The sequence below is a fragment of the Vigna umbellata genome, chromosome 10, assembly GCF_029865625.1.
Source record: "Vigna umbellata cultivar VRB3 chromosome 10, Vumbellata_1.0, whole genome shotgun sequence".
Classification (NCBI taxonomy): Eukaryota; Viridiplantae; Streptophyta; class Magnoliopsida; order Fabales; family Fabaceae; genus Vigna; species Vigna umbellata.
This window is the reverse complement of record NC_142174.1, coordinates 5,464,620-5,478,081: the sequence shown is the minus strand read 5'-3', so window position 1 is coordinate 5,478,081 and position 13,462 is coordinate 5,464,620. Positions and strand designations below refer to the sequence as shown.

Here is a 13,462-nt window from a genome sequence, read left to right as displayed (position 1 = left end):
TTCTACTTATATTAAAATACTTTAATATTATAATAATGAATCTCATTATTTTAAACTATTATCATATCTAAAATACTATTTTTTTATCGTTACAATTCTTTTTAACAGTAGAGTTCAAAAATTACGTTTTCATATAAATAAAAGAAGCTATTTTTAATTCTATTACTACATCTTTCATTCTGTTTTTATTTTTTAATTATTTTAAAATTTAAGAATATTTCAAAGAATATAAAATGTTAATCAAACATATATTTTCGTGCATAGAAATATATTCTGACTTAGTACAATATCATAAAACATATATTCCATAAATATTACATGTTCTAATATTTTCCGTTTCTTTAACAACTCCAAGGCACATCATTATACGTAAAAGTTTCTTCTAGAATGAATAATAAATAAAATATAATAAATATTATTATATTTCATTTTTAATGTAATAAAGCGATTAAAATTTTAATGTAGTTATTTTAATTCTGTTAATTTAATTTAATTGTTAATAATTAATACTAAAAAAATCTATATTTTAAAATTAACTGTATATTAATACTAACTTTTTCTCTTTAACAGGCTCGTATAAAAATAAATTACTAGAGTTTACCCGTTCTTTCATGGAAAACCTTCTACTTACTCACCGGTCAGTTTTGCAAAAACCCTTCACTCACAGAACGTAACAAGCATACTCGCTAAGCTTCTCTGCAATGGCCGATTCCGGTCTCACTTCTAACAAGAGGGTTCCTATAAAGTCCTCAGGTGCGTTTCTATTCATCCCTAGATTGTCACTTCTCAGCAGTTCAAAGTTGAAAAAAAAAATAAAAATCAAAGACAAATGCTAAGGTTTGTAAAACTCCGTTTTTGAACTCTGACAATAAACCTAATCTAGAGATTCAATCGCGTGTTTGTTTTGTTTTGTTTTGTTTTGTTTCAGTTGGGAATGCCGCCGCCAGTAGGAGACGAGAGCATGCAGTCGCAGTTGGGAAAGAAAGGAGGGGATCGCTGATGCGAGCGAAAAGACTCTGCAGAGTGGGCATTGGTGGTGGCGATTTCGAAGTTGCCATTGACAGTGACATGTTAATTGATGAAGAGCAATCTATTTTGGAGTCTCAGACTTCAGTGGCCGTGGAAAATTTGAAATCTGCCCTTGCTTTTCAGTAAGCTCTTCCGAACTCGTTGGGTCTTCAATGTTCATCTTGCTGGAAGTGTTGGTTGTTTTGGAATTCGGCTTTGTTTGGACTTTTTGGAGAAAACTTCTCCATAAGCTTTCGGAGAAGAAAAGATGAAATTAATTTCTCTTGTAAGCTAATTATGTTTAGCTTATGGATGAGCTAATTTGGAGTTGATTTCTCCCGAAGTCTCCCCGAATTGTTTTTAGCTTATGCATAAGCTAATTTTAGCTTGTGGTGAAAGTTAATTTCAATTTTTTTTCTTATTTTCTTCTTCTGCAGTGTTTGTGGAGATGTTAATCCAAACAGAGGTGGTTGTGGTAAGACACCGAAAGAGGTATAGTAAATTATTTGTAGTTTGTGGTGAACTCAGAGGACTACTATTATGAGTAAATGGGGTCAAAGTACTTGCGACTTTGTGAAATTGTTTAATTTGAAATTGTGTAGTTGAAACGTATAATTAGCCAATAGTTTTGTTGGTCTGAGGATGTAAAACCCACCTAATGTTACGAGTCTTCTGATTGAGGTGGGATGATCTACGAATGAAGGAAACTTATACAACAAAAGATTGGTGTTTTGTTGTTTTATTTCTTTTATATTGTAGTCCTAGACTGGTCTTTTACTAAATCTTTCAGTATTGTCTTGGCTATGTTTTTATACAAACTGAGAAAGACTTAAATTGTGTCAATATAGTTCCTATATTCATTAACTTTGGCTTAAGCATTTCCTTTTACGTGTTCAATCAATAGGGGGAAGGGTGCGGTGAAGAAAAGAGTTGGGGCCCTTCAAGAATTAAGGCGTTTGCTGTCAAGATCTGAATTTCCTCCTGTTGAGTCTGCTCTTAAAGCTGGAGCTGTACCCATTCTTGTGCAGTGTCTTTCGTTTGGTTCTCCAGATGAACAGGTCTGAAGTTTCTTCTTCCTTTAAATGGTGTTCAATGTCACAGAAGGCTTACCTATGCTTGCTATGCTTATTGTATGGGATGAGTAGTGGGAAGAATATTTCTTAGAGCTTACTTATTGGGGTTAATGCCTTCTGCAGTTGCTTGAGGCAGCTTGGTGTCTCACAAATATTGCTGCAGGGAATCCAGAAGAAACAAAAGCATTGCTTCCTGCCTTGCCCTTACTTATTACTCATCTTGGGGGTGAGTGATCACTTTGAGATTCCTTTTGCCTTCACAGAAGTTAATTATTATTTTTATTTATATTTGTATATGATAAAGATTAATAGTAATTCTTATAGCTTGAATTTTTAAAGAATTGTAAGATATTGTCATATCTGAAAGGGATGGAAACATAATTATTTTTTGTAAATGTCCTCTTTTATACTCTATTCAGCATTATTATACAAAGTTGTTCTTGAAGGTTGAGACTATTTTAGTAATTTTAGTATTTACAGTTACCTTTTAAATTCATGAATGGTTTTCTTATGCAGAAAAGAGTTATCCAGCTGTTGTTGAACAGTGTGCTTGGGCTCTAGGAAATGTGGCCGGTGAAGGTGAAGAGCTTAGGAATCTTTTGCTTGTTCAAGGGGCTTTACTACCTCTTGCAAGAATGATGCTACCAGACAGAGGTTCTACTGTTAGAACAGCTGCCTGGGCTTTGTCTAACCTAATAAAGGTTTCGGATACATCAATTAAGTAACTTGCTTTTAACATATTGTTTGTTTTGATCGACCTTTTTGTTACAACTCTTTAATAATAGCTGTTCTACTTCATCCGTCTACTTGAGAATTAAACTGTAAAATAATTTTAGAGGACTTGATTGATCCCTCTCACAATCTTCTATTTATAAGAATAAATTGATACAAAAGTACCTGATAAATAGAGTAACCCTAGACACAATATAATCATGATAAATAGGGTAATCCTAGATACTATATAATCATGATAAATAGGATAACCCTTAACACAATATAATGATAAAATAGGATAAATATCCTAACACTCCTCCTCAAGCTGGAGCATACAAATTGTATGTACCAAGCTTGGAACAAATAAACTCAATTCGAGGACCCCTTAATGACTTGATCAATACATCTGCGAGTTGATCGTTTGACCCAATAAACTTAGTACATATTTCTTTAGTCAACAACTTTTCACGAACAAAATGATAATCAATTTCTATATGTTTAGTCCTCTCGTGAAACATTGGATTTGATGCAATGTGGAAAGCAGTTTGATTGTCGCAATACATCTTCATAGTATGGATGTCACAAAATTTAACCTCTTGAAGGAATTGTTTCACCCATATAAGTTCACATGTTAGTGATGCCATTGCCCTATACTCGGCTTCCGCGATTGATCTAGCTACTACATTCTGTTTCTTACTTTTCTAGGAAATAATGTTTCCTTCAAGAAAAACACAATATCCTGTAGTAGACTGTTTATGAACAGGTGAACCTGCTCAATCTGCATCACAATACCCAGAGACCTGAATGCTTCCTTTATCTTCATACAACAATCCTTGCCCGAGAGCCTTCTTTACATACCTTAGAATGCGAATGAGAGCATTCCAATGGTCAACACATGGAGCCTGCATTAACTGACTAACCACTCTAACTACAAAGGATAGATCTGACCTTGTAATAGTAAGATAAATCAGTTTTCCAACCAGCCTCTTATACCTCTCTGGATCAGAGAATAATTCACCTTCTTCTGTCCTTAATTTTTGGTTTCGGTTCATGGGACTGTTTACCGGTCTACAATCAATCATGCCTGTTTCTTGTAATATATCAAGAGCATACTTTCTCTGGGAGATTACAACTCCATCTCTTGATTGCGCTACTTCAATGCCTAAGAAGTATTTGAGACTTCCAAGATCCTTGGTTTGAAAATGTCTACACAAGTACTCTTTTAGTTGAGATATTCCAACAACATCATTTCCTGTAATGACAATATCATCAACATATACTATTAAGTAAACACATTTCCCGAGAGAAGAATGACAGTAAAAAACTGAATGGTTTGCTTCACTGCGTTTTAGCCCAAATTTTTGAACAATGGAGCTAAACATTCCAAACCAAGCACGTGAGGATTGCTTGAGGCCATATAGAGATCGATGCAATTTGCATAACATACCAGACTCCTCCTGAGCAACAAACCCAGGAGGTTGCTCCATATAAACTTCTTCCTCAAGATCACCATGTAGGAAGGCATTCTTGATATCCAATTGATAAAGTGGCCAATGACGAATGATTGCCATGGTAAAGAAGAGGCGAATAGTAGTCATCTTAGCTACAGGAGAGAAAGTGTCACAATAATCAAAACCATAAACCTGAGTGTAATCTTTTACAACAAACCGAGCTTTGAGCCGATCAATTTCACCATCAGGGCTGACTTTAACTGCATACACCCATCGACAACCAACCGCCTTTTTGCCTGGGGGAAGAGGTACCAGTTCCTAAGTATTACTGTGGTCAAGAGCCTGCATTTCTGCAATCATAGCTTGTCGCCATCCAGGATGATCAAGTGCTTCTTTCATATTCTTGGGTATAACAACAGAGAACACTGAGGATAAAAGAGAAAAATAGGAGGGCGACAATCGATGATAGCTTAGAAAATTATAAATGGGATGAGGGTTTCGAGTGGAACGAGAACCTTTTCTGAGGGCAATAGGCCATGTTAAATCATTTTCACCAGGAGGCATGGGAGGAGGTGATGAGGGAGAAGAATCTGAAGTAGGAGATTCACCATTGTCTTAGGGAGGTGGACTATTCATTGGGACCCTGTGTGGGATGATCTCAGTATGTGGAGAAACGAGTGTAGAAGGATTGTGATCAAGACTTGGAATGACATAGACAGTGGAGCTATTTGACTCAGCCATTGGAATAGGAAGGACCTGCTGGAGGATAGAAACATCCTGAACAGATGGAGAGAAGTAAGGAGTCTGTTCAAAGAATGTGACATTGGCCGACATGTAATACTTCTGAGTTTCAGGAGAGTAACACCAATATCCTTTTTGAAGTCGATAATAGCCTAAGAAGACACATTTGAGAGCGCGAGCGGAGAGTTTGTCTACACTTGGAGACATGTCATGAACAAAACATACACAACCAAACACTCGGGGAGATGTATGAAAGAGAAGAACATTAGGAAACAAAATGGAGAAAGGGACTTTATTATCAAGAGAGGAGGAGGGAATCCTATTAATAAGATAACATGCAGTTAAGATGACATCCCCCAGTGATGGACAAGAATATGGGCATCAAGCAAAAGGGTACGAGCAGTTTCAACCAAGTGTCTATTTTTGTGTTCTGCTATACCATTTTGCTGCGGTGTATGAGGACAAGTAGACTGATGTAAGATACCGTGGGAACTCAAGATGGTAGAAAAGGAGGATGAGAAATACTCTTTTGCATTATCACTTCTTAATATTTTGATTACTTGACCAAATTGATTCTTGATTTCATTCAAAAAAGATGTAAAGATAGCCAACAATTCAGAACGATTTTTCATAAGATAAACCCAAGTACATCTTGAATATTCATCAATAAAGGTAACAAAATATCTAAAACCAAATGAGGAAATACAACTAGGTCCCCATATATTAGAATGGATGATGGAAAAACTAGAATTACATATTGATTGAGACCTTTTAGGAAAGGAAGATCTAACATGTTTTCCTAATTGACATGACTCACATTCTAAGGTTAGGAGACAACTAAGTTCAGGACACATCATTTTTAATTTGGACAAATGGAGATGGCCAAGTCGATCATGTAGCACTTTAGGATTAGGAGCAACAACACAGGACACCCTTGGACGATATCCAAAATGGTATAATCCGCCAACTTCATATCCTTCTCCAATCTATCTCCCTGAACCATGCTCCTGTATAACAAAAGATTTATGATCAAAGGTTATTGAACAATTTAACATTTTGGTCAACTGGCTTAGGGAAATTAAATTAAAAGGACAATTAGGGACAAAAAGGACTGAGTTGAGATTGAGGGAGGGAGACAAAGAAACATGGCTGACTCCTTTGGAGGAAGTTTTAGATCCATTTGCAAGGGTTATGAAATGAGGTTTTTCTCGAAAGGAAATAAATGAGAACAAAGAGGTATTACTAGAAATGTGATCAGGAGCACCTTAGTCAATTACCCCTGAATTTTGACCTTCCATAGATTGAGAAACGCAGGCGGTTGATGTACTGGGAGATTGAGATGGTTGTGCCAAGCTATTAGACTTTAATCTTAAATACTCTTGATATTCATCCTCAGAAAACATAGAAGTGGAAGTTTCCGTCTTCGAAGTGGAAGTTTCAGTCTTCGAAATATTGGCGGTTTTGGAAGGGAAACCATGTAAGGAGTAGCAATTCTCTTGAGTATGACCCATCCTTTTATAGTATGTGCATTAAGGACGTCTCTGACCTCCTCGTCCTCCTCTAGTGCCACGTCCTCCTCTTCCTCGTGTGGCAACCATGACAGATGGTTCCTCTAGTTCATGTGCTTCTTGAGTTTGAGGTACCGGGACACGCAAAAGGCGAGTGGTCAATGTTTCCATAGAGGGGACCTCATGACTAGTTAGAATTTGATCTCTGAGATGATCAAAATCGGGATGTAGGACATGAAGGATCAACACCATGTAAAATTTGTCTAGTTTCTTTTTGATATCCTCTAATGGGTCCACTTCCAAAAACATTCTGAGTTCTTCGACAGCAGATTGGGCTTCAGCCATGAAGGACACCATATCATGGTCTGCCATTTTAAGTGATGCAAGCTTGTTCGTAGTGTCATAAAGATGTTGAATATCGTTGGCATAAATGCTTTGGGCTTTCTTCCTAAAAGAGTGACAAGTTTTGAAAGCCCTCAAAGATACAAGAAGTTTGGGTTCCACTAATTGCCATAACAGGGCACACAACTGGAAATCTGCTTGTTTCCACTGATCAACTTTTTCAGTAGGCACATGGCTTCCATCTCGCTCAAGGTGGTCATAATGCCCTTGGCCAAGTAACCACATTTCAACGACAAAAGACCATGATAGATAATTTTTTCCATTTAGCTTCTCGGAGGTAATTGATGGACTTCCGGACAAAGAAAGAGTACTGCCAGATGCCATTCCTGAAGAAGACGAATAGTACCAGCGAGGAACAAGAAATCCCTAAGGGTTTAGACGAACGGAACTATGACAGCGATGGCGGACGGTGGCCGGCGACGGGCAACGGCGGACGGTGGCGGGCGACGGGCAACGGCGGACGGTGGCGGGCGACGACAGATTGTGGTGTCGGACATATATTATGAGACAGAAACCAGAGCGGGATCGACCCGCTCTGATACCAACTTGAGAATTAAACTGTAAAATAATTCTAGAGGGCTTGATTGATTCCTCTCACAATCTTCTATTTATAAGAATAAATTGATACAAAAGTACATGATAAATAGGGTAACCCTAGACATAATATAATCATGATAAATAGTGTAATCTTAGACACAATATAATTATGATAAATAAGATAACCCTTAACACAATATAATGATGATAAAATAGGATAAATATCCTAACATGTCTAACCGTATTCGTGGTCCATTTGCTTGTATGGGTTATGTTGTGATTTCTTTTGCATTGTGATTTGTGTAAGATGTAGCATTCCATATGCATTTTTTATTTGTGAACATGTGTGTTTGCCATGACATGATTTCCTTTTTGGAAACTTAACATGACTTTAGTATGTTTGCATGCAGGGCCCAGATCCTAAAGCTGCTACAGAACTCGTTCGTGTTGATGGAGTATTAGAGGCAATCATTCGGCACTTGAGGAAAGCGTGAGTATTACTTTGCGACTACTTGTTGTATTATCTTGGTCATTTCTTAGTCTGTAGCAATGTTAGCTGTGGTCTGATTTCTGGCAACAATGTGAATTGAATTAATATCAGTGAAAACCTTCCCAAGTATTGTGCCATGTCGTTCCTCATTAAACTATTTCTTATTGATGTTAGCAAAATTATCTCTGTAATTTCTGGCAACAATGTGAATTGAATTAATATCAGTGAAAACCTTCCCAAGTATTGTGCCATTTCATGCCCCATTAAACTATTTCTTATTGATGTTAGCAAAATTATCTCTGTAATTTCTTAGACTGTAGCAGTGTTAGCTTTGGTCTGATTTCTGGCAACAATGTGAATTCAATTAATATCAGTGAAAACCTTCCCAAGTATTGTGCCATTTCGTTCCCCATTAAACTATTTCTTATTGATGTTAGCAAAATTATCTCTGTAATTTCCTGACTTGTTTGGATGAAGTCCTTGAAACTGAAATTTGTGTGCCTATAACTTGTATGCTTATAAAGTTCACTTTTCTATAGGTTTATTATGAGCTTAAAGACAGAAGTGATGATAGTTCAAATCCTCTTTAGAATTATGTGTAACATCGCAAAATATAGTATAATTTACATAATAGAATATTTACATGAAATGATATGATAGACCACTTATTCACTTAGTATTAAAGTGTTAACAGTACAATTATCCCAAAATAACTATAAAATAACATTAAGCAGAAACCTATTCTAATACAAAACTATGTACAAGACCGAACGGTCAGTACTAAACTGGTGGATCCTCTCCTTCCAGAGCTTGCTCCACCGAGACCTCTTCTCCTTCTACTCACATCCACCGGATTATCATTGCAAAGGATAAACCGAACGGGTAAACATGAAAAAATAGAAAAGCAAGGTAAGATAGTGTAATTTAATAATCATGTTAACATATAATTCAATAAACAGATAAAACACTCATACACATGCATAAAACATATACACACATATTGACCGACCACTTTAATTAGACTGTCTGGACTGGTATGAATACGTAGTTTTGGCCGTTCGTGCACTCGTGGGTGTAGTAACTAGAAACCTATCAGCTGCCACACGAGGTTAGCCCGTTATACCTCACCTAAGGTCTTCCCCCTTAGACTAGAGTTTCCTGCTATTCTCACGACATGAATTACCCATCTCTACTTAAGACTTGGTAACCATTGAATGTTTGGATGAACGCCGTGGATTTCACTATCCATATTCATACCATACTATTACCATGAAAACCAACCACTGAGACATTCCTCATTGGAATTCTCTTTTATATCTAACTTTAGAAATCTCATACCACACTACAATATCAACATTATTTCTCATGCATAATACCTTTAAACCTCTGAATTAAACACTCAAAGTACATTATAAATTTAGACCGAATACTTAGTGTAAGACCGAACGGTCTTTCACTATCCATAGAACGGTTCATACTAGATAATGTTGAAGAAGTGGCCAAACACTATTACTGACTGACTACTAGAAGTAAGATCGAATACTATAATATTCCTATTCTAAAACAAGGCCAAGAACCAATATTAACCAAACACCCCAACGAAATCGAGTAACAATGTAGACCGATTTCTAAAAGAATATCGAGCCCCACTAAGGGATCGAACTCTAGTGTAGGACCAAACGCTACAACAGTGTGACGGTTAGGTTCCTGAGTTAGAAACCTTACTAAGACAACCCAATCACACACACAAACAAGAATCAACACTGTAAAAAGAATGGGTATCTGTATTGATATTCAAAGAAAGTACACATATAGCGCTAATGGAGGCCTAATCCCCCTCTTAGCCCTAGCGGAGGCCTAATCCCCCTCATAAGGTTCAAGACCTGTCTATACTCAAAAAAATGACTCCCTTCACAGAATTACCAAAAGGCTTATTTATACTCTCTCTCCCCCTAACAGCCTAATAAACTTTCCCGCTCTTTACTTCTATCCTAAACCCATTAACCATTATACTCTGCCACCCCGTATCCTAACAATGACTGAACGGTATACGAAACCGAATACCAACACATAATTGAATGGTCATTAACTGGTAAGGCCCGTGTGAGGCCGAACGCATTTAAGACTGAATGCAAGTACGACACCGAGCACTGGTACAAGATGGAGCGCTACCAAGAAACCACACACCCCACTAAGACCGATCGCTACGACTAAACATAATACTAGTACAAGACGGATTGGTCATTAACTGAAAAGCTCTACAAAAGTAGAACTCAGTTAAGACCGTATACAAGAAGAAAGTCGAACGGTCAACGAAGGACCCTCAGCAAACTACATAATTCTGCAGAATGACTGCAAAATTATGATCAACACCAATCTTTATCAATTTCCTTCATTCTTCCCAACTTCTAATCCTTCCAAATTATATTATACAGACCTATACACTTCTTTAAGAACATCTAAACATTCCTCACATTATTTAAAGAGTTTCATCTCAGATTTGAGAGTCAATTCTGCAAAATCGTGAACTCAAAGACCGAGAACCAGATTTCTCTGTTTTAGTACAATTTTGGGTGACTTAAGGATCTCAACCAAAAGTATGCGATATCACAATCAACATGAATTCAACACTTAATAGTCTTCAATAACAATATCAAACACACAATCATTCAGTTTCACACACATGCAACACCATCAAACAACATTTTCATGCATCATAAACCAAGCAATTAAATTAACTAGCTTCCCTTACCTCTTTGACCGAACCAAACTCTCAAGCAAAATTCGCTCACCACCAGAAATTCCTAAGAACCTAAAATTCACTGATTGATAAGAATAGACCCACCAAAAGACCAAATATATGATCAGAAATGGGAAGAGGAAGTTGATGAACACATGCAACCAGAAACTTGACTTGCATGTGTCAAAAAGTTTTGGAATTTCACAGAAGATCAAGGAATCGAGACTTACCAACTCTAAACAAGACTTTGATCGGTGGAAAAGGATGTTTTTGACTCCAAAATTACTTTAAGCTTGGTCTGATTGTAAATAAGATGATGTAAGATGAGAGATTATTAGAGAGAAGGAGGAGAAAAGAGGAGATTAAAATTTTGGAGAGAGTGCATGCAGAGAATGAAACGAAATTTGAAACTTTCATTTATATACCACTTACAAAACCGATCGGTCCAATCCAGTGCATACACCTATCTTTCTTCAATTTTCTTTATAAATTCTCAGTTCTTACATTATGACCTTGTGAAAAACTTATTTCCTTAAGTGTTAAGTTCTTCTACTCATTGAATACATACCCTGTGAAGCTGTCCTGATTACTGTCTTAATAATAGTTTTTTCACCTCAGGGATGATGAGTTAGCCACTGAAGTAGCATGGGTGGTTGTTTATTTGTCTGCCCTTTCAAATATAGCTACCGACAAGCTGGTGAAGAGTGATGTACTTGAATTACTTGTAAATAAATTATCAACATCAAACAGTTTGCCATTAATGATTCCGGTAATGATCTCTACTGCATTATGTTTTTTTGTTCAGTTGTTGCAAAAGTGTGTCTCTTGGCATCTGTGACTTTTCATTGTGGTTAGCATATATCAATAATACACACAAGTTACAATGCTTATGTTATTCTCATTGATCTGTTGTTTCTAATAATAAATGGAAATTCTTCTAGATTTTGCGTAGTTTAGGTAATCTTATTGCTGGCGATTCCCAAGCAATTAATGCGGTTCTCATTCCTGGACGTGAAATTACAGGCTAGTAAATTTTCCTTTTTTTGCTAAGATGAATGCATTCATTTTGGTCAAACAGTATGGATGATATTCTCACATCTGTATTTTAATGGAATTTTCAGGTAATGCAATAGAAGTTCTTGTAAAATGTCTGAACTGTCAAAACAGGGTCTTAAAGAAGGTACAAAATTTAATTTTTATTTTTTGAATCTACCTTTGGATTAATCAAGAGAAGCTTCATAATATATGCAGGAAGCAGCCTGGGTGCTGTCTAATATAGCTGCTGGTCTTGTTGAGCACAAACAGTTGATATATTCTAGTGAAGCAGTGCCTTTGCTATTGGAACTTCTTTCTGCCGCTCCATTTGATATAAGAAAAGAAGTGGCTTATGTATTAGGCAACCTTTGTGTTGCCCCGACTAAAGGTGATGGCAAGCCAAGTTTGATCCTGGAGCACATGGTTTCACTTGTTGAAAAAGGATGCTTGCCAGGTTTTATTGATTTGATTAGATCTGCTGATATTGAAGCTGCAAGGCTTGGACTTCAGTTCACAGAGCTCGTAAGAGATTTCAATGGTTGTCTAAATAATCACTTTCTATATATTTTGATTAGAACACGCCTATTACATGGTTTAGTCAGTAAATCAGGCCTATTGGTTTGTGTAATCATGACAAAATCAAACCTCAACCAAGAGCATACCAAGTTTTAAGATTTAAACCGCTAGTTGATTATGATTTCTTGTGTTCGTAGGTCCTGAGCGGGATGCCAAATGGCGAGGGCCCAAAGCTTGTAGAGCAAGAAGATGGGATTGAAGCCATGGAAAGATTTCAGTTTCATGAAAATGAAGATCTGAGGACTATGGCAAATACTCTAGTTGACAAATATTTTGGAGAAGACTATGGGCTTGATGTCTAGTAGGTATCATACTAGCAAGATTTACTGTCATTTAATGCTTGCCTTCCCTCGCCTCCGCCACATGTCCAATATGGAGCAATACAAGTCAATGACATTGCTGAACAACGATTCTTTATGAAAGCCAATAGAATTTGTTTTGGTATTATTATGTTTGATAAAATTATGCAGGGCTTGAGATGGTACACTTTTGATGGCCCTTGTATGAGTACATACAAGATAGTTGAGATGTAAATTTTTTGTTTGTATCTCTGTTCCAGATCTTTTTGTTAGAATTTAGTACCTATATGCATAAGATTCTAATTACTAGTAAGCTTAGTACACTCCCATAATTTTATTGATGAATTTTTATATGGTTTAATTGAACCTTTCTTGCATTAACCTTGAACCTTTCTTGCATTAACCTTGATTGTATAATAATAAGATATAATGTGATAGGATATAACTTGTACAAAAAAGAAGAAAACAGGTTAGGAATTAGTTGGTTGGGGGACCTTTATAAAAAGGTAGGGAGGTCATGTGTCAGGGGATTTTTGAATAATTTTGTAGATTGAGCTTTGATTCTTTGTGAAGGGAAACCTTGGAGTAGAGAGTGCTCTCTTAATTTTGTATTCTTTGGTTACACTAATAATACAGTTTTGTTCCTAGTTATTTACTGAGTGAGTGTGTTCTGTTTTGAGTGATAGATAAATTTCTTGACCAAAGAAGTCTATCAAATTGGTCTCTATTGATCAAGAAGTGATCAAGAAAGGGTGGAAGCATGGAAGGAAGAGACAATATCTTGGAACGGAGGGCTAGTGAACAGAAAATGAGTGTGGTTGAATGTAGAAGAAATATCGAAGAAATAAAAGAAATGTTATAGGAAATCAAGATTCACATAAAAGGCTT

The 13,462-nt window shown here is 36.5% G+C and overlaps 1 protein-coding gene across 2 annotated transcripts; it reads left to right on the top strand.

Annotated features, from left to right (window-relative positions):
• Positions 1-596: 596 nt before the first annotated feature.
• On the top strand, positions 597-12,822 carry LOC124844197 (importin subunit alpha-9). Of its 2 annotated transcripts, none has more exons than XM_088100485.1 (11): positions 597-753; positions 929-1,151; positions 1,913-2,066; positions 2,205-2,307; positions 2,598-2,782; positions 7,845-7,924; positions 11,283-11,433; positions 11,606-11,687; positions 11,786-11,844; positions 11,916-12,221; positions 12,413-12,822. In XM_088100485.1, exons 1-11 carry the CDS (start codon positions 702-704, stop codon positions 12,575-12,577), a joined length of 1,560 nt encoding a protein of 519 aa, XP_087956611.1. In that variant the 5' UTR covers positions 597-701; the 3' UTR covers positions 12,578-12,822. The 2 variants fall into 2 exon arrangements, with proteins under 2 accessions (XP_087956611.1, XP_087956610.1); XM_088100484.1 differs by having other exon boundaries at positions 7,830-7,924.
• The last annotated feature ends 640 nt before the right edge of the window (positions 12,823-13,462 follow it).

Excerpts from the sequence above, each read along its gene's own strand:
- LOC124844197 (XM_088100484.1), top strand. The coding sequence starts at position 702 with ATGGCCGATTCCGGTCTCACTTCTAACAAGAGGGTTCCTATAAAGTCC. Across the intron at positions 1,152-1,912 it reads AAATCTGCCCTTGCTTTTCA|GGGGAAGGGTGCGGTGAAGA; the intron begins GTAAGCTCTTCC and ends TTCAATCAATAG. Across the intron at positions 11,845-11,915 it reads AAAACAGGGTCTTAAAGAAG|GAAGCAGCCTGGGTGCTGTC; the intron begins GTACAAAATTTA and ends TAATATATGCAG.